The sequence below is a fragment of the Cnephaeus nilssonii genome (genome assembly GCF_951640355.1).
Source record: "Cnephaeus nilssonii genome assembly, chromosome: 10".
In the NCBI taxonomy this organism is placed as follows: Eukaryota; Metazoa; Chordata; class Mammalia; order Chiroptera; family Vespertilionidae; genus Cnephaeus; species Cnephaeus nilssonii.
In genome coordinates this window covers 48361549-48382334 of record NC_137081.1, presented here as the reverse complement: position 1 = coordinate 48382334, position 20786 = coordinate 48361549, and the positions used below count along the sequence as shown (strand labels likewise).

At 43.4% G+C, this 20786-nt stretch overlaps 1 protein-coding gene across 2 annotated transcripts in view; it reads right to left on the bottom strand.

Annotated features, from left to right (window-relative positions):
- The window catches only part of STK39 (serine/threonine kinase 39), a 274586-nt gene that overhangs the window by 160145 nt on the left and 93655 nt on the right, over nucleotides 1-20786 (bottom strand). For both annotated transcript variants that reach the window (XM_079783234.1, XM_079783235.1), the window contains exons 6-8: nucleotides 9812-9921; nucleotides 9484-9585; nucleotides 6994-7127 (exon numbers count right to left, since the gene is read on the bottom strand). In XM_079783234.1, coding sequence (XP_079639360.1) covers nucleotides 6994-7127; nucleotides 9484-9585; nucleotides 9812-9921 — 346 coding nt within the window. The remainder of the gene's footprint in view (nucleotides 1-6993; nucleotides 7128-9483; nucleotides 9586-9811; nucleotides 9922-20786) is intronic.

Here is a 20786-nt window from a genome sequence, read left to right as displayed (position 1 = left end):
AATATAAAGCCAAATGCAATGCATGCCCCTGGCCTGAATCCTGCATTTGAAAGGGAAGGAGGAGAAACTACAAAAGACCTTTGGAAATCATCAGAGACTAGAGGCCTGGTGCACAAATTCATGCATGGGTGGGGTCCCCAGAGCCCGCCGGCTGGGGGGAGGGACCATGGGAGGTTGGCCAGCGGCGGGAGGTTGGCTGTGGAAGCACAATGACCACCAGGGGTTGCATGAGAGTGACCAGTCATTCCGGTAGTTCCGGTCGTTCGGTCACTTAGGCTTTTATATTATAGACTAGAGGCCCGGTGCACGAAAATTCATGGACTCGAGGGGTGGAGGGGGCCTCAACCTGGCCAGCACCCTCTCTCAGTCCAGGAGCCATCAGGAGATGTTCAACTGACGGCTCAGGCCCGCTCCCCATGGGAAGTGACCAGCGGGCTAACCAGCCCCGCCCCCCATTGCCCCACCGCCCCCCAATCACCGTCCCCTCCCTCTGCCAGTTGGTACCCGCCTTGGCTGGCTTGGCGCCGCCCACTCGCCGGCTCTGCCCCCACTGACCGATTGTTCCACCATTCAGTTGATTTGCATACTAGGCTTTTATTATATACGATAAGTGAATATGCTAGGTAACAGACAATTTTAGGAAATTACTGCTCATTTTCTTAGACGTGGAAAAGTACTGTGGTTATTTAGAAGATTTCTCAATTTGTATGGAATGCAAGCTGAAGTATTAAGTCTGTTACTTATTTTCAAACTGTTCATTCAGCAAGTAAAATGTAGATAAATAGATATAGTAGATATGAAAAATGTTAGTAATTGTTGAATCTAGGTTATGGTGTAGAAGTAAACACTGTAAAGTTTTTCACCTTTTCTGCATGTTTTAAATTGTTCATAATTTTAAAACTGGGAGGAGGGAGAGAACCATTACTGAGTATCATTAGGTATTCTCTCTCAGGCAATGATTTGCAAAGGTTCAAATAGTACTATGTTGGGGAGGGGCAGTGCAAGTTTAAAAGGATTCTCATATTTGAAGAGGTTAGAAACCCCTTCTTTGGAACCAGAAAGTTCCAGTGACATGTTTCCAGGGGCCAAACCCAAGCATATAAAAGAATCAAGAAACGTGGCCAAGTGCAACGATGCACAAAGTGCCTGAGTCTACCGGGGCCCCACACTGTACTTCTGTGCAAAGAAACAGAAATCTAAATTGTTCCTGCTCTCTCCCTCGGTTTCAAGCGGAACACTGGCTGCAGGTACCTGAAAAGAACCCAGAATGGCCATCCCCACTGCAATAAACAGCCACTAACTGCTCACGGCTCCAAGTAAATAAAGGTCTAATCAACAGGTGGGCCACGGTTTACATTTTGTGTGCCACATCCCTTGGTAAGCTCATCAAATTCATGAATGTGCACCCTTTTAAACTAGAATGAAAACTAGAACAAAAAATGAGACTACTCTTTTACATGAGTGGACTTTCGTTGCTATTTTAACGTATACTCTCACTGATCGTCGGCAATGTTTTTGGCCTCCAGCTGCTGCAAATTCATCCTTTCACTCTCTCAGGAAATACATATTTATTGAGCATCTACTATTCGTTAGGCATGATGCCAGATGCTAGGCATATTATACCTAGTACCTCGTAACACAAAACAAAACTTCAAAAACCTAGGAGGCATACAAAAAACTTAGGTTGAATTTTTTAAAGTGAAAAGAAACCTAGGAAAATCAAGATGGTTAAGGAACTCAACGTCACTGTTTTGGCTGAAACCCTCATCGCCTCTGCCCGAAACCACTCCAGGGGCCTCCCAGTGAGTCTCTCCATCACTTCTCTTCCTCATTCCAACCCACCATCCAAGCATAGGAAAGAATCAGGAAGCGTCACTAAGTGCAGCCACCACTTGCAAACTGTGTACGTCCATGGAGACCCTAAACTCGGCCTCAAAACAGACCTTCATTCGGCCCAGTGGGTCTTGGGGACCCGGGAGGCTAGGCTTCTCCATCCTCATTTCCCATCACATCCTGTGTGAACCCTGTCCTCCAGCTACAACGATGTTCTCACCCACCTTGCTCTTTCATGACATTAGCACACGCTGCTTTTCTTGCTTTAAAATGTTTGTAACTGACACGCCCTTGTTCAGAGGTCAAGAGCCGATTTAAATGCCAGGCATCTTCAGAGACACTCCTCCCAGCTCCCACTACATCAGCTTCACTCTGATCCCCGCTCCTGCTCACACACCACGCCTGCCACACTCCCCTTCTGTAACTGTCTGTTCCTGCCTCCTACCTTCCCTCCGCTGGGTTATAACCCCTCACACAACAGGACCACACAGCATTCATCTTTATATATCTGATGCCTGGCATAGAGCAGAAAACGACTATAGCTCCATTTCATACAATAAAATACAGGGGGAAAGAAATGCTGCTAGCCATTTGAACACAGAACCACAACTCCTTGGGCTAGACTTAGTCACCACTTCAAGTCTAAGCATCTGATCAATAGAGCAGAAAATAGCAGAATGATGTAATGAAAACAGACTCATGTTAGCCCCGCCCCCCAAAAAAGGAAAAGGGGGAAAGTCTGTACACAGTGGATGTACTGACACGGGGAGCCAAAATGCTTCGTGCCTCCTCGGCACCCACCTCCTCCTTCTGCACACTGAGGGTCAAGTGTAGGACCAGAGTAGAGAGAAGGCTGGGAAATGCCAGACATACCCTGGGATTCAGGGCTGGGAAAATACTTTCCCTTCCCCAGCAAGGTCACTTCCATGGTAACCGAACTATAAAGGGGAAAAGCAGACTTCAGGGAAAACTCCTTTCTCTGCCCTCCGCTCTTGGCCTTCATCAATAAATACAAAAATGCAATCACAGGAGAATTGAGAAAAGGTTTAAAGAAGCCACATTTTTTTTTGTAGACTTAATATTTATATTAATTAATAGGTGACTTCTACTCGAAACAGAGTACGAAATAGCAGGTCCTTCTGGTGCTCAAGTTAGCTCAGGTATCTACAGCTTTGGAATCAAATCCATGTGCCAAACAACCCCAGGACAAAGTATGGAAAAATGGAACTGGAAAGAATGATGGGAATGAGACAGAGAAGAAAGTGACAGAAGATATGAGAAACCTGACTTTAGTCTTTTTGTTTTGTCTGTTTTATGTTCGATGCCATAGCAACTGCCAGTGTAGGGTTAACGTTGGGCCCTTGATGCTACCTGCCTCTTAGCTAAGTACACAGGAGAAAGACCTCTGCAAGCGCAGTGTGTCTTCTGCGGCTGCTATCAATTATCCAGCAACACGAGGTGGTGTAAATTCAAACACTGCTTTATGAGCAATGTTAGATCAGCAACCCAAATAACTGGCCCGGCTTTGAATGATGATTCAATTTTAAATCCTTGAAAACAATGTGGAAGTCTGCAAGTACCAACATTCTCAGAAGAAAATCTGTTAAAGGATTCAGTTAATACATATGGATGAACCCAAGTCCACTGAGACTTGAAATGATTTTCAAAGCATTCGGGAGGAATATGACACAGTTTAAGCAATTTGCATGACAATTCCAAATAGCTCAGTGACCTTAGGCAGAGCTGCAGGTCTCCCCGGCCCCTCCCCCCAAGTGAAATATTCAAGTTTTATTCATTTCCAATGAATTTATCTATGCAACATCCCCCTTACTGCTCAAAGAAAAGGCCGGTTCCTCTTATAGTTGCCATCCATAGGGAGCATGTAATCTACAAGGTTAAGGCTCATTTTTTTTTTTTAAGAAATGGCAAAAAGTTCTGCTATACAAATACCAGTAATTCTTCATCTATGCCTAGGCAGAGCACACAGATTTAAATGAAGCAAATAGTTCCTACAATCCAGCTCTGCTCTCTTTTTTCAGGAAAGTTCCATGAGTCTCAAGGTTGGAAAAAAAAAAAGCATAACCCCTTCTCATCTAGCTTGAGGACTCCTGCACAGGCGTGAACTGGGCCTGGTCCCTGATATGTTTTTATTCACTGTTAAAAAGGTACTCAGCAAGACCAGGGCTTTGGTCTCATTCATCTGCTTTCAGCTTACAAGTATATACTCTATTGCAGGCAACAGAAATAAATATAAATTACCCCAAGTCTTGCATTCATTCCTAAACCTACTCAAATCAGGTTTCTGAATTCTTTGCAATGAGTCAAAATCACCACAAAGTGCAAAAACCCAATTGTCTCCAGTTATTCAAGAAATACCCCTGAGTAAATAAGATTCACCAGACACGGCAGATAGAAAGATGTAAGGATAAGTGGCACAGGCTCTCTTTCTAAAAAACTAATAAACTTATGAGGAGATCAGATATGTAAGTCAATAAACTTACATATCTGCTACAAGAGACATGTATTCAACATACGGTAAGAAAATTAAAATTTGCAAAAACTCTATTTGGTCAGGAAGAAAAAAGCAGATAATGAATGGCAATTCCAATTTCTTGAATATTTAGGAACCCCCAGGTACTGTGTTATCCGTTTTCAGTGCATTATCTTACTCCATCCTCATCACAGTCCTATGAAGTAGGTGTCATTAGCCCCATTTTACAGTCAAGGAAACTAAGTCACACAGGTGATGATAAAGCAGGACTAGAAATCTCACCGGAGATATCTATCTCTAAGAAAATGGAGCCTTTGAACTAAGTGTTGAAAGACAGGTGGGAGGTGGATAGAGGGAAAAGAAGAACTCAAGGACAACATAAGCAAAGGCAGAGAAGGCAGGGTATATTCATGGTCTCTTTCAGAATTGTGCAGCAATACAATGTTTACTTATTAATTCAGGAATGAATGCATATTTTAAGTTGCACCTATGTAAGAAAAATTCAACAATATTGCCTTTTTTTTCCATTCTCACATTTCATGAAGCTTTTCCCCGCAAACTTCCAAAATCCATGTCTTTTCATTAAAAAAAACAAAAACGAGTCACGTGGGAAGTTTGTGCACCACCAACACTCTCTGTTATAGAGGACAACTGTACAATAGTGAGAATAGAGTATGACACAGAGAAAATACCTAAAAGAAGTTCTTAAACTATTAATACTTTGTAGATTGATAATGTCACTAAGAGAGAACTCTGAGGGAAAGACCTAGTAAAAATTTAAGAGTATGGCTCTTTTCTAAAATATTTTTTTGGGGGGTGGGTAATAGGAACCTGATATTAGAGTTCATAAAATAAATAAAACCTGGAAGGACTTCCAAGATTACTAAGAAATAGGATGGTTTGTTAAATAACATATGATGATCTAATCTAGTTTATTTTAACCAAATTACAAATCTTCTAAAGAATGATATTGTTAAATATTTAGGCACACTAACTATTCTACAGTACAGAATTATTTTCTGAATTATTTTCTGAAAGAGCTGGAATTACACAGCATCACCACTAGGTGGGATCTCAACCAGCTCAACGACCACAAAGACCAACAGTAATAACACAGTGCTAACTGGGAAGGCAAGAACTTCTCTCTCATTGGGCTTTGGAGAATTAAATCCTGGTTCCTTGGTGATGCCTAAAATTGATATTTGGAGATGATACCAAATCCAAGGGGTAGGCAAGCAAGTGTTGCAGAACAAAATTAAAACTGAAGAGAATTTTTATCTAATCTGGAGAGTGAAGAAGTAATCCTAAGGAAAAACCAGTATAACCTCAAAGGAAAAATAAACCTTACAAATTAAATACAAAGGGCAACTAAGATGTTTAAGCAGAAACAGTCTATAAATCTGACAAAACAAGCATCCCTTTTACAATAAATAATTTCAAGATACTTAACAGCAAACAGTCTTTAGACCTGGCTCCATGAGAAGAGGACGAATACAGAAAAGACTGAATGCAAATTCAGTAAAATGTAAAGGAATGAAGAGAATTGCTACAAGGGATGGGTAAAATAATGTCAACTGTGCTTATTGTAAAGGGGAGCACCCTCAAACAGATTTTCTCAAAGAGCTGGAATTACACAGCATCACCACTAGGTGAGATCTCAAACAGCTCAAGGACCACTGTCCAAAGGTAAAAGGCTTAAGTTTCATAAAGAATTGAAGATAAGAATAAAGGAATTCTTCAAAAAGCAGGTCCTTCCCTGAAAAAAGAAAGTCTCAGAAGAGAAGCCAGTTTACACGTTTTAAAATATAATTATCAGATTGGACCCTAGGGCGGATGAGGGTAGCAGATAACTTTTCAGAGTCCTCACCAGGCCTGTCATCTACATTCACTGCATGCTAGGAGGGTGCCACACACCACCGGGCCCTGGGAAGGGACTCTACCCAGGCCAGGCCTGCGTGGTTCACATCATTAACATTCTCCTTTAAGTGATAAAGGACACCTGCTCTATGCTTCCACTCAGGAGAGTTCAAAAATCACAGTAATTAAGAAGGAAGAAACAAACTCAGAACACAGACACTCTACAGTATGGGGGCAATCGCCTGAGAATAAAGAGGAAATTCTAAAGTTCATTTAAAACAATTTACTTCTGTTTATATGATTCATCTTTCTAATGCAAAAATATTAAGCTTCTTTACCAATAATCTTTTAAATGGTACAAACAACTTGTTCTGCAACTAAAAGGAAGCTCATGCAAAATTCAATAGCTCTGCCTGGTGTAGACCGGAGCTAGCAGGATATTCAAATCCTGAGAGGTCAGCTCAACCTACGCGGTGCAGAATGTGAGCTCAGCTTCTGAATGCACCACTGCCAATTTCTCTTGATTTCTGCTTTACTTCATTTCCTTTGATGACAAAGCCCACACCTCCCAAGCACAGCAAATCTTATTAACACTAAAATGTTCTTGTGCCTCTCCCCCGCCCCCATTCACTTCCTTCCCTGTGGACCCACGCTGTCTTCCACTAACAGGTTGGAAATCTGGGGCCGGAGCAGCCTTTCCCTTGAACTAGAAGTACCTCGCAGGTGTCCTCATACAGCCTTTCCCCCTCCACAAACAAAGCTTTGTGGTGACTCAGACCAGGCCAGTAACTCATCCACCCAGTTTGACATACCTTTTGGAAGGATCTTTCTGAAGACACAGGGAAAGTAATTTTCTAAAGGACTTGCCGTACTTTTTCATCATTTCCTTATCCTCTATTCCTGTTTCTAAAGTGGGTGGATCATTTTGCAAAGTCAACATTAACACCTGCAGCAGAAACAAACATAAAGACAGAACCTCAGGGTAGCAATGGCTATAATTGAGTTTTTAGTTTTTTCACAGAAGCATCAGAGACCAACCTGGATTAGATACAATCGTGCTTTTCCCGTGATTGCAACTTTACAGACAGTGTGTATTTAAAGCATTCATTTCCCTTCGCAAACTGGTTCACGAGCCCTTTAACATTTTTGTTATTCCACTGACAGAACTTACAAAATCTGCTCTATTTGTTAAGAATGATCTCCCAAAGACACGTGGACAGAGCTTCCTGGGAACTGGCTCTTGCACGGCCTGGAGGAGCACGTAGCTCCAGGCCAGGCTGAGTGCAGACAGGGCTCTGGCTGGGAAAGGGCGTGGTGTAGCAGAGAGCGGGGGAGGACCAGGGCAGCAGTGAAGTGTGCACAGGTCATTCATCAGCAAGGAACCGCCTGTACTCAAGGCCTCCGTAACATTACCAACCCTAAAAATAAATTCACAATATCCCAGAATGGAACACATGATTTCCTTTTTTTTTTTTAGTGAAAAAAAAAATACAGAAAATTGCTTAAAGGCTTGGCAAACCCGAAAGATGGCCAGAATATAGCTGAGTTGCTAAAAACCATAACCAGGGCAAAAGGCCATGCTGCTCTTGGAGAGAGCGAAACAAAATAAGAATCAGCTTCAAACCAAAAAGGTAAAGATGCCACTCAGGCACATGTTAAATGATTTGCTTAAGAAAAAGAATTTAGCCCTGACCGGTTTGGCTCAGTGGATAGAGCGTCGGCCTGTGGACTGAAGGGTCCCAGGTTTGATTCCGGTCAAGGGCATGTACCTTGGTTGCGGGCACATCCCCAGTAGGGGGTGTGCAGGAGGCAGCTGATCGATGTTTCTCTCTCATCGATGTTTCTAACTCTCTATCCCTCTCTCTCTTCCTCTCTGTAAAAAATCAATAAAATATATTTTAAAAAACAAAGAAAAAAAAAAGAAAAATAATTTATAGTAAACCATCGACCTATACAATGAATAAAGCAGCCTTAATTTATGCAAATGCTATACATGTCAAGCCACTTTTCCAGCACTTTCAGATGTGTGGATAGATGAAGGATTAAAGTGACAGCTTATTGTTTGTGGAGGATAATAGCAAACAGAAGAAGTGGGAGAACGGCAACGTCCTAAGGAAAGTCCTCAGGACTGCAGGCTGGGATTATACATTCAGGTGGCAAACACTAAGTAAGGAAAGAAAGAAAACAAGAAATAAGAAAAAATAATACAGCAAAGCCAAATGGAAGAAAAAGATCCTCCAAGTTGCTTCAGTGCTTTTCCTTTGAAAGGTCACTTTAATTGTTTACATCACAACTTACTAACAAAATCAGGTATGTACACACACACACACACACACACACACACACACACACCAGAATCTTAATTTTATATATGTGTGTGTGTGTGTGTGTGTGTGTATAAAATTAAGAAAGAGAAAGAGAAACAATGTAATGAACTATATTAAAACCTTAACAGGGATTATCTATAGTTGATGAGATTCTAAATGATTATTTTCTTTTTTATTCTTATTTGTACTTCCAGATTTTCAACAATAGCATGTAATAACATTTTAATCAGTAAAATTATTTAACCTTTTTATTCCCAGGGCTTTAAAAACATCCTCCTAAATTTTTCCAATATTTTCCTAGGAAAACATTGAAACAAACATGGACCAATATTCTCTGTAAAATACCTTCATAATTTCCATCCAACTACTTCAGTCTCAAAACAAAATCCAGTTGGGTAAATTCGCCCTGATGCCACTATCTTAAGAACTAAGAAAAATAATGACATAGGCCAATTATAAGAATCACAAAAATCTGAAAACAGTATCCAAATGTATGTTGTTTCCAAAAAATACTGAACTCGCTTATTTCAAACGAGTCACCAACATGACGCTATGAAAATGGGTAAAATGTTACAGACTTTTTTTTTTGAATAGGCCTGAAAATTTGGGAAATCCATCCGCAAAGATGATATCACTATTACCTATTTTTAGATTTCCCTTGGAGTGTTGGGGATAGTCTGCTATCAAAAGAGTAATGGCCAGCATTTGTCACAGCTATCAACCTCCATCGACCAATCAGATCCCATTTCTTACTCAGCTCTGAGAATGCAAACAAAGCAAGCTTCAGAGCTGGGCACTGCACTACTTCTGTCCAGTTCTGTCCACTGAGGACATCGGACAACATTTAGCTTGTCTGCATTCCTCCATTAATTCTCCTCAGGTCCAAGAGAAACATGACTATGTCTAAGAGAACCCCAGAACCCGTTCCGTTCAGCCATATTTCAAACCTGACGTAATATTTCCAAGAGTAATTACTTTCATGGGAGGGTATTTGTGATAAGGCGCCGCTCCTGTTGCTAATTCGATGGCAGTGATTCCGAAACTCCACATGTCGGCCTTGAAGTCATAGCCTCTCACCTAAGAAAGGAAGCAAGAGAAAACACAATTAGACAGCAGGCCCGCACATGGGGAGGTCCACACTGTGTGCAGAACTTGGATAGCAGTGTGTCAAGGCCCAGCAGCCGGGAGTTAAACTTTAGTTATGTGATGCATTCGAGTGCAATGGGTGCTCTGAATGAAATGTCAGTGTATTCATAACGTGCACGACTGTACTATGTCAATCAAACCATCGCTTTATTTTTACCTGTTCCATGACTTCAGGAGCCATCCAACATGGGGTGCCAACAAATGTTTTTCTGACTTTATTCCGGGTAACATCACCCCCTGTTGCTAAGAATGCACTTACCCCAAAATCTGAAAGGGAAAAGAAAATCACCCTTATTTTATGTAAGACATTATTGCTTACAAAAATCTGACTGTATGAACATCTCTTTTCCTGGTGACCTTTGCAGCAGTCATGACCTGTCCCAGCCACCATGCACTCTCTCAGGGATACACCGGGGCAGTCCCGCCATCCGCCGACCGCTGCACTTTAGAGAACACCATCAGGGTGATGGGTCAACAATCCCACGGGTCCAAAAGCTCAGCACACCAAAGTATATTACCCACCAAAAAGGTATCAAAAGTCAGAACTAACCACAAATTATTACACCAATGAAAATTAAACACATTTCAAAAGCCCTAAATATACAGGAGCTTAGCTTTTAGCTAAGATTCACTTTAGAAAATAATTTATAAGCAAAGCACCAGAGGCAGTAAAACCAGTATGTGATGTAATTTCTTTTTGTTTTTCTTTTATGATTACTAGAGGCCTGCTCCACAAAGATTCGTGCAAGAATGGGCCTTCCTTCCCCTGGCTGCCGGCACCACCTTCACTCTGACCCGGAGCCGCCTTTCTGCCTTCCACGCTGCACAGAGGCCCGGAGCGGCTGGGGTGGTGCGGAATGCCTGTGTCATCACCATGGTGACGACGCAAGCATCCCACCTCGCCCCTGGCCGCTCGGCGCCTGCGTATGCAAATTAACCCACCATCTTTGTTTGGTTAATTTGCATGCTCACTTCTGATTGGCTGGTGGGTGTCGTGAAGGTACGGTCAATTTGCATCTTTCTCTTTTATTAGTGTAGATTTTATAGCCTCTTTAATTTCACATCATCAATGCTTGGGGAATGGGTTTTTTTAAATAAAGGATGGATAGCCTCTGTCTTCCACATCCCCACGTCCTTGCTTAAACAGTGTTCTCTAACACTTTAGCCAAAATCATGATGGCACATCCACAAACTCAGGTACTTGGAGTCAGCCTGCCAAGGTGTTTCCACATGTACCGATTCAACACAAAGGAAAAGCTCAATCTGCAAAGGTTTTGAGGGTTTTTTCAATGTTTGCTCTTCTGGAAAATTTTCCTAGGTATAGATGGAATGAAGTAATACTGTTCTTCATATCCATTATACACTAGTTCTTTTTTGTGAGAAAATGAATTAATTAGGCATATTGTATATACACACATGCATAAATGCAAAAATGATGTTTGTATGTGACAATAGAAATACCCAATGATTATTAATGCATGCATTTCTTAAATTTTTACTAAAGGTTAAAACTGGTAAGTATCAACTACTAAGGGCTAGTATAGACGTATTAGTAAGAGCCAACTCAAGGACAGCTTGATTGTAAGCTGGTAAATAGTAATAAAAAGGGCAGTCAACACCTCAAAACCTCACAGCAGACTAAGCAGTGTGAGCCCGTTCAAATTGCTCTCAGAATTCCCCTCTGCCAGTCCCCTTTGTTGGTTGCCAGGATGTCAAGTACAAACCAAGGTCAAAATATATTAGCATTTGTTTTAGGTCTATAATATTAAGCTATGCAATAACACTGTTCCCTGAGTTGAAATACGTTATTTCTTTTATTTATATTTAAATTTACTCAACCCCCAAAGGATGTCAACTACAACAAAAGGAATAAAAATTGACGAATGGAATATTTGTTCCAACCACTACTCTCATATTAATATTGAGAAGTATATTTTGAAAAAGCTGTAGCCCTGGCCAGTGTGGCTCAGGTGGTTAGGCATCATCCTGGACGTGCAGGAGACAGCCTAGCGATGTTTTGCTCTCACATCAATGTTTCTCCCTCTCCCTCTCCCTCTCCCTTTCTCTTTCTCTAAAAATCAACTTAAAATATTTTTAAATAAAATGCTATAAAATTTAATTTGCACATGTGTGCCAAACTCTAAAACTCTGATTTTTTACATTGCAGTCAGATAAATAAAGCTTTATGAAAAAAAAACAGCTCTGGAACCTGTGAACCAGTCACCTACAGGGAGGAGAAGATAGAATTCATTCTTTTATAGAATAACTAGGTAAAATGAATCATTTGTTTGGCTGGAGGAAAAAACAATGTTAGTTGCATATTTCTGAAAAGAAATTCAACAATAAATCCGGTATTCCATTTTTATTAAATAATTTGGTAATACAGTATTACATAAATACATGTCATCTGTGAATTATTAAGGACCTGGATAAAAGTTGCTTTAAGAAACAACAACAAAGAAAAAATAGATTATTTTAAATGCAGTTCAAGCAACCCCAAAATCTCTTCTGAAAAGATATAATTCAGATTTAAAAATCTATATTTAATATTAGTTTTTTAAAAATTCCTTAAAAATACCATCTGATTACATTAGACCTTTTTAAAAGCTGCAATAATAGCTAAGTAAGATGTACAGTAGCAATTCATTATTGATAATACCTCTTCAATACCTTTCATGACTCATATATTTATTCACGGCCTCCACTTAAAGCACTCACTTTAAAGTCATAAACAGATGGTTAAATGTCTTTAAAACTCAAAACAGAAAGCTCCGTAAGCAGAAAACACCACTCTTAACATCCCTCACACTTACGACTACAGAATAAATACACAATTTGCTCCTATGCATGGCTAATGTGTATCCAGAAAGACTTATATGTATGGAGAAACAGGACCTTTTGACCAAAGTACATGGTGTGCCTGTGTAAACAGGAGAATCAGTATATGCTGTGGCAACAGCTTACACGTGACAGTGAGGAGGAGGTGGCCAAGCAGGCACAGTGAAAAGCTCCCTTGTTTCCTAAAGGGTACATCTATACAGCCAGAGGGAGTGGAGCCAGAAGCCATGAGCATTTCTCTGGAAACCAAAGGCTGCACATCGAGGTAGCCAGCCCCTGCCTGTCTCCTGGAATAACTGCATCTCAGCCCAGAAAGAATGCTGTCATCCTGTAACGTCGTAAAAGGCTCCCACATCTTTTGAGCCCTTCCACAACTCTCCTCTCCACCATGCTCCTCTCCACTGCCACTGCCTAGGGTTAAGCCAAGATTCCCAGGGCAGCCTCCTGTCACCAGCTCCCTGCTTCCCCCAGAGCCACGCTCCAAGCAACCAGACCTGCCCCTCCTTAAAAGGCTCTAAAGGCACCCCCCCCTTCGCCCCCGCCAAGTCAAACTCCCTTAGCACAACATGCAAATCTAACTCCCTTTCCCTTGCCTGCCTCATCCATCACTACTCTCAAAGGCCAGCCCAGCTAAACTGCTTACTTTGCATCCCTTGCCCTCACACCCTCACAGTGCTGCCTTTGCACCCGATGCCCTGTCATCATCCAGTCCCGTCCACACCCTAGCTTGACTCTTGGTGCCTTGGGGCTTTTTCACAGCCCACCCTCCCCCTACCTTGTGTCAGGGTGTGGCGAGTTTGATAGGCATCCACACTTTTGCTTAATTAGTGGTGTACTATTTAAGTGACTTTGGGAATTGTTTCATTGTGGTATGTGAAGGCTAAGCCCTAAGGAGGATCTGCAGGGCTTGGCTGTAGATGTAGTGCTGGCAAGGCTGGGTGCCACCACGGTCAGAGCACAGACTAGGCTCTCCGCCAACCGGGGGACTCCAGCAAGGCGCTCACCCTCTCTGGGCCTCTGTTTCCTCACCGGGCTTCTTGGTTGCGCCTATTTGTATTTCACTTTCGTACTTAGGACACTGTCCTACTGCTTTTCACCATGTACAGATATGCTTCATACTAATTGTTAGGTAGATCAATAAGGTATTATTCTCCGCCCCTTAAAAAATGAGGTGAGTAAGCTGAGCGTTAACCTTTTCACAGTGATAAATACACAATGTAAGAGAGCCATGCTTCCTGCCAGTCAGGAAACATATGACCACGTAGGAGAGAGAAGACATGAAACAATAAACAACAGGATGACATGTAAAATCAAATTCTACGCCATGTTGTCTGTGCAGAACAGAGGGGCTAGGGCCACGACAGCCGTGTGAGACTCCACACGCAAGGGGACCTTGGGGCTGGCCTTGAAGATGAGGTGAAGATTGGGGTAGGCACGCCCGAAAGGCAATGACATTCCAAAGAAACAGCATAAGCAAAGCACAAGTGTTGAGCCAACAAGAAAAGCTGCCCAACAGCTGCCAGGGTCAAACGCCCAAGTACCTACAGGCCGGGGGGAGAGGGTCCTGGAAACCAACAGCACAATGCAGTGACTGAGGGCTCAGCGCAGGGAGCTGTTCGGAAGAGCTGGGCCCTTCCCAGGAGCCTGCTCTCAGCGCCCTCCCACCCCAGGTCTAAAACAGGCCTCCGCCGTTCAGCTGGAAAAGAACCACTGCCACCGAGGAGTGAGACTGGCTGTTGCAGATGTCCCAATTTTCCCAGAGAAGGCCAAACATCAAGATTTTTTTTATGTGAAACCTCTTTTCTTGTTGTTGTTGGCAACAGTTGTTGTGCTGCTTTCTTTTTAAGTGAAAAAGCAATTCCGCCTGCCTGATTTAGCCTGCAAAACTAGTCTGCCAACAACACAGTGTTGCTATGTCTAAAATGTACCTAAGATCCTTCAATGCACACCATGCGATACCATTGCTGACACTAGGACCCAGGTGTTCAACTGGCATTCTGACCCAGGATGCCTGGTGCTGAAAGGTTCTGGCAGCACTGGATTCGGGATGCCTGAGGCAGCTGCTGGGTATATTTCTGTTATCTGTACCTAAGTATAGATCCATATGAGCCAGGTAAATGCCCAAAGTAAGGCTATTATCAGGGAAAACAGTCACTTGTTGACAGGCATGATGCAGGTTAGAAAAGGGGATTTCATTAGCGAAAGTCAAGGTAGTTAGCACACAGAGAGCGGCTACAGTATTTCAGATGTACTCCCCACTCTTGCGTGGATAGGAAGAAAGATTCCAGCTAGGCCGGAGTGTAAGCTAAATCCCTACCCCGTTCTCTATCTAGTGAGCTTCTAGATGCCAAGTACAAGTGTATGAGAATCACTTGTCCTGGGTTCTCACACGCCTGCTTCCAGTGAACTTTTCATTCACTTAGAAGGACAGGGAGCAGGGAGTTCCTTGAGCTTGCAGAACCGATTGTTAGAACTCCTTAGGGGCTTGTTGCTGATGGATGGCAAAATTTGGCCTGAAACTTGATTTCCTTAAAACCTGGGAGTGACATTGTGGCTGAGCAGCCAACCCTTACCTCCCTCAGGTATTTACAACAGGTACTAATACCCATGAAAAGGAACCTGGGTTGTACATGAAGAAAATAGCCAAGTTAGGTCCATTCAAAACGTGGCTGGAGAGTAATGGAATCAATATTTGATAGTTCAGAGCCTCCTAAAATGTATTTTAAATGGGTTACAGCAGATACTGATCCCTTTAGACCTCCCTGTGGCTGGCTGGGGCTGAGGCTGGGGCAGCGGGAGCCAGTGGGGGCCGTTGGTGTTTCCTTGCTGGAAGCAGCCTCTTTGCTCCAAAGGCCATGGTCTAGAAAAGAAAAGCAGCATTGAGACTGCTGAGGAGCCAACCACAGAGTCTGAAGAGCTGGTGAGGGAAGCTGTGCCTGATCCAATTAGCAGCATCACGACTGTTGCTCTCTCTGGGGAAGAGAACAATGTGGGGAAAGCAGGGTGTTCAGGAAAGGAGGAAGACTAGAGGCAAGGAAGACCACAGCCACAGCCCAGGTATAAGATCAACAGGGTCTGCAATTCAATCAAAATTCTGGAAATGGAAAAGGACAGACAAACCCTTAACAAAATAGGATGATTCAGTGGATATGGGGCTTGAAAAAGAGCAAGAAATAAAAAAAGATTAAATGACTTGCCAAAGACGACCTAGCAAGTTATGGAGGATCTGAGTAAAACCCACAGTCCTTCAAGGAGTTGGCCACTCAGCCTCCGTCTTCTTTTCTGGAAAAAGTCAGAGTATTTTTCTGTACTGAAAAGGAAATGCAACGTGGAATAATGAGGTTAAGAGTCCACAACTCTTAAGCTCTTCCCTGAGTAAAGATCATTGTGTGATTACCCAACACAGAAAAACTAGTTTGAGGTTCTCTCGTTAATCCCGAATGTCATATTTATATCATCAAAAAGCAATCCCTTCATAATTTGGTTTGGTTCCCAGTTCTTTTTCTCACGAGGGACTCTCAAGACTTGACTGACAGAACTGAAATGTTCTCTCCGAGCCCGGGAACACCGTCAGGGCCGCCAGCATCCGGCCTGCCTGATCCCACAGGCTTCCTCACATGTCAGACCGCCAGTGCTGGGTGATCTGATCAGTTACAGAAGCCCGAAGCACTCTGCTAAGGGACGTGACAACTGGGTGAGCACTGCAGTCAGGAGCAAACAGGACTAGAAGCCTGCTGGCTTCCGCCTACAGGGCGAATTATGGCCGCGATGGCTGCCTTGTGCTTCACGTGTCTTGTGGGGACAGAGGTTTTAACCAGAGAGTGCAATGATCAGAACTGCAGTTTAGGAAAGTTAACCTGGATGGAAGAAGGAACCTGGCTTGCAGCTGGAAGAGGCGTGACCCTGATCCTGTAACTGTGAAAACCATGACCTTTCCGACTCTGTGCTTTCCTTCTCTCACAGAGAATCTGGGGGAAAGGGCATCTAGCCATTACCAGCAAACAGAAGATGGCACCTTCAGTTCCGAGTGTAGCATATTGGACCTATCTTTTTTAATGTATGATTAAACCCAGCCTTTTCTTCCAGGTTTTCGGTTTATTTTTGTTTTTAAATTAATTTGGAACAACTCTTCACTCTCCTGGAGCCTTGCCATCTGCAGTGTCATCAGCCTCCCCACAAGAAGAGTGTGACAGGGAACAGGGGGAGGGCTGACCCTGGCGTCTGCTGCAAACCAAGGCAGGAAGAGCACAGTGCAGAGGGGACACACCCACCCTCCAGGTGGAGGCCACACCTCCAGGTACCTGTATGGAGCTTGGCAGGACTCGGCAAACCCAGGGCAAGAAGCAGGGGACCAACTCAGGATGTGGCGACATCCAGGACAGCAGCTGCCAACACTCACTGGGTTGGTTTCCTCTCAAAATAAGGCCACTTTGCTCATAGGAACAGTTTTCTCACTGCTCTAATAGTGACAGTTCACTGTACCATGAATGTAAGTGCAACCAGCAAGAGGCCAGACAGTGACAGCCTTGCTGTGGGACGTGCGGCCGGTGCAGAGGCATACCATGGGGTCCTGACCTTCTCCAGTGAGGATCCCACCACCAATGGGAAGAGGCGGAGAGGGAAGGATGCAGAGTAGGAAGGCGCTACATTTCCACCCGAGGATTCCAATTACATTCCCTGCTAATGGACGTAGCTTCTTTGGACAATAGTTTCACAAGCTATAAAGTGGGGAGCGGGGAACATATATTGCAGGTCCTTGGTAATACTGTAGTGCACACTGTTGACTGCCTACTCAACAGCACACTGTTTTAGTTGCAGTGACCGAGGCCATCAAGGTGCTTGGTTCCTCCCATCAGTGCATGACTGAGGGTCTGCCCTAGTTCCCCATGCGATCCTAGGGAACTAGGATGCAGGCTTTTGTGGGGAAATTTTCTGCCTAAATATAAGAACCACCTTATAAGGCTCCTTTGCTCCCCACTCCCTGCCTATTTGGGACACTGTCATGTGAGGGTAATGCTGGGAGCAAGAGCAACACATGGGGACATGTGCTCCCTGACATTACTGAGGTGCAGGACAGGAGTAGGAAAGAGCCCGTGACCTCTGTGGTATCCCTGAGCTTCAGCACCAGCCCTAGAAACGAATGTCCCAGACTTCTGTATGTGAGATAATTAAATGTCTGTCCTGCATCATCTCCTGCCAGTCAAACACTCTGGGATTTGTACCCAAAGGCTTCTTAACTCTTACGGTCCTGCCACGTTCATTCATACTCCCTGACTGCTATGGGTTAAGCATTGCCTCAGAGGCCAAAGTCATTGCAATCCCCAAAAGGACTTAGTAAGAAAACAATTTAGCACACAGTGCAATTCTGGAGTTTTAAACAGCTCCAATGTTAAGAGTGGCTTTTAATGCCAGGGGCACAAATCAAAACAAATAAATGCAAGGGCATCTCAAGGGGTAAAAAACACAGTGCAAGAAGATCCTATTTCGCTTTTTTGCCAATAGTTTCTGTTTGGGGCTACACTGCCATAAACATTTCAGAAACAGAACAATGTAAGTCTAGGAAAATAGGAGACAAAAGTCCCTTCCACATTCCAGCTACTCAAAGCGGGGTCCCCAGACCAGAATCATCTGGGAGCTTTGGAGAAATGCAAAATCTTGGGTCCCACCCTCGTCCTACTGAACCAGAATCTGCACTGTAGCAGGAGCCACAGCTGATTCGATGTGCAAGTTGGAGAAGCAGTGCTTGAGAGCAGTGTCTTCCTACCAGGGGCAATGGCATGATTCAGGATGGCTGGAGGACCTCCTAGTACAGCCAATCCACAGCTTCTCTCTCTCACCTCTGAGACAGAGAACCATGCAGTGGAAAAACCGCAGCAGGAAAAAAGCTTAGTACGTATTCATGTATCTTATGACACAGTAAGTATACGGGCAATACAGTGGTCCCCCCTTAACTCGGGTTTCACTGTCCATGGTTTCAGTTACCTGTAGTCAACTGCAGTCCAAAAATAGTAAATAGAAAATTCCAGAAAAAAATCCATACATTCCCAATTACATGCTGTTCTGAGTAGTGTGATGAAATCTCTCGCCATCCCGCTCTGTTCCGTCCCGGATGTGAATCATCTCTTTGTCTAGCGTATGCACCCATGAGTCACTTAGCAGCCTTCTCGGTTATCATCAGGTAACACTTATGTTACTTAATAATGGCCCCAGAATGCACGAGTTGTTTAAACTTTATCATAGTTTGTAGATATGGCAAAAAATAACATTTTTATACACACACACACACACACACACACACACACACAGAGTTTCGTACTGTTCGTGGTTTCAGGCATCCACTGGGGGTCTTGGAACATATTCCCTGCAGACAATGGGGGACGACTTCACTAAACACGAAAATCACATCCTACAGAAATGTCTGACCCAGGGATTCCAATGTGTCAAGCAAGACAAACAAATTCACACACATGGCACACCTCTATGGGAATACTCAGGTTTGTACAAAACCTTTCTTTAATACATGAAAAATAATTTATAATCATAATACTTATTAACAGGCCATTAGTCACAGCTGCTCACTCAGGTGCCAGAGCCCAGAGGAGAAAAGCTGCAGGTAAGCATCACTCCCAGCACAGATGCTTAGAACACTGCTCCTTTCCCTCCCACTCATGAGAACCTCCGAAACGCAACTGTGTGCAGGTGATGTCACTACATTATTAAAGTGGTAACACTGAATCTGCTCATCGTTTAAGCAAGGCAATAATAAATATGTAGGCACCTTATCTACTGTTAGTCATCCATTACCCACACACCACTTCACTATGGAATGGGACACACCACCTGTCCTGCTCGGGAGGGAAGGACCCCAAGAGGGACCAGACAGAACCAAAAAGTTTTCTGAAACCCTCACTCTCCACCCAATCTCCTTTTCTCCCATAATACTCCTGGTTTTCAATTCCACTTATTCCTTCTTACAAGTAAATGGTGCTCAATGACCTGGTTTGGTTCTATAGGCCACAGCCCCCACCCACCTATGGGGCTCCAAGGCATTCAGAGTCAGAAAATACAATCTGACCTATTTCCAGAGTCTGGGCCCTAGACAGTCACTTCTCAGCTGCTCTGGACGAATCCATGTTTCCCACCTATGAGTGAGAGAGAGGCAGTCCTGGCCTTCTTCAAAACATCAGAGAATGACAATTTCACAGCCTTTGCTCACAGCAAAAGAAGGAAAGAAGTCAGAAGGCATCATCTTTTTAGTCACCTTTCAAAATAAAATAAACAAAAGAAGCAAACCTTCCCATGACTGGTGTCTCATGTGGGTAGGTTCTTAAGTTGCTATCAACTGGTTTCCTTCAAATGTGCTATATTTGTACTCATGAGGGAGAAGTTCTTAGCACTTGCTTGCACTGAGTACATGGAATCAACATCAATTCGCACAGAGATAGATAGATTATAAGAAAAATTCAACAGGAGGATACTTGTTAAAAATGCCAAGGCTATACAAGCTGCCACTCCCTCCCCAACTCCACCACTTTCTCACAATCAAGAAAACACAGGCTTAAGAGGATAAAGGGATAGAACAAGAAGTGGTGATTGATGTCAATTCACAATTGGCCCACGGTTCAGTTGACTAATACAGACCATTGGACACAGTGTGAGAGAGAGCTATTTTCGTTTAAGAAAATAGCAAACTGCAGATAATCTACCCATCTATGTAAGAGCCACAGAACTTCCCCAAAGCAGGTGAATTTCTGGTGAGATGTGGAGCCAGAGGCAACACCTGGTGAGGCAAACGCAGAAGGAAGGAGGGCCATAAAGGAGGGAGCAGTAACCCCAGGCCATCTGTGCTGCAGGGGCCAGGCAAAAAACAGCTTTCTGAAGCCCAATGATAGACATGACCAAGAACTCACTAGTGATGAACTTTCTATCGAGCATGATAATTACAATGAATAAAGGAAAACCACAGATAATCCCCAGATCACAAGTCCATTATTCTCTGGCTCGCCAGTGGGAGGCAGGAGGAATATCTTAAAAGATGCTCTGGTAAAAGTAGCCAAAGGACAGAGACTTGGCTTCCTCTCCCCTCCTTGATATCCCCTGATCTGAACACTTCCAATTCATGACTAAGGCTAACAAAGGGATACTCAGAACATTTTTATGCAAGATAGGTCCTTGGAGAAAGTCTTGTCAACCTTCCTTATTTTATAGCTGAAAATCTGAGCCCCAGGGCAGCTGCACTATCAAAAGGCACAGAGTTAAAAGGCAAGAGGGTTGGGCAGGGGATGGGGGCAGTT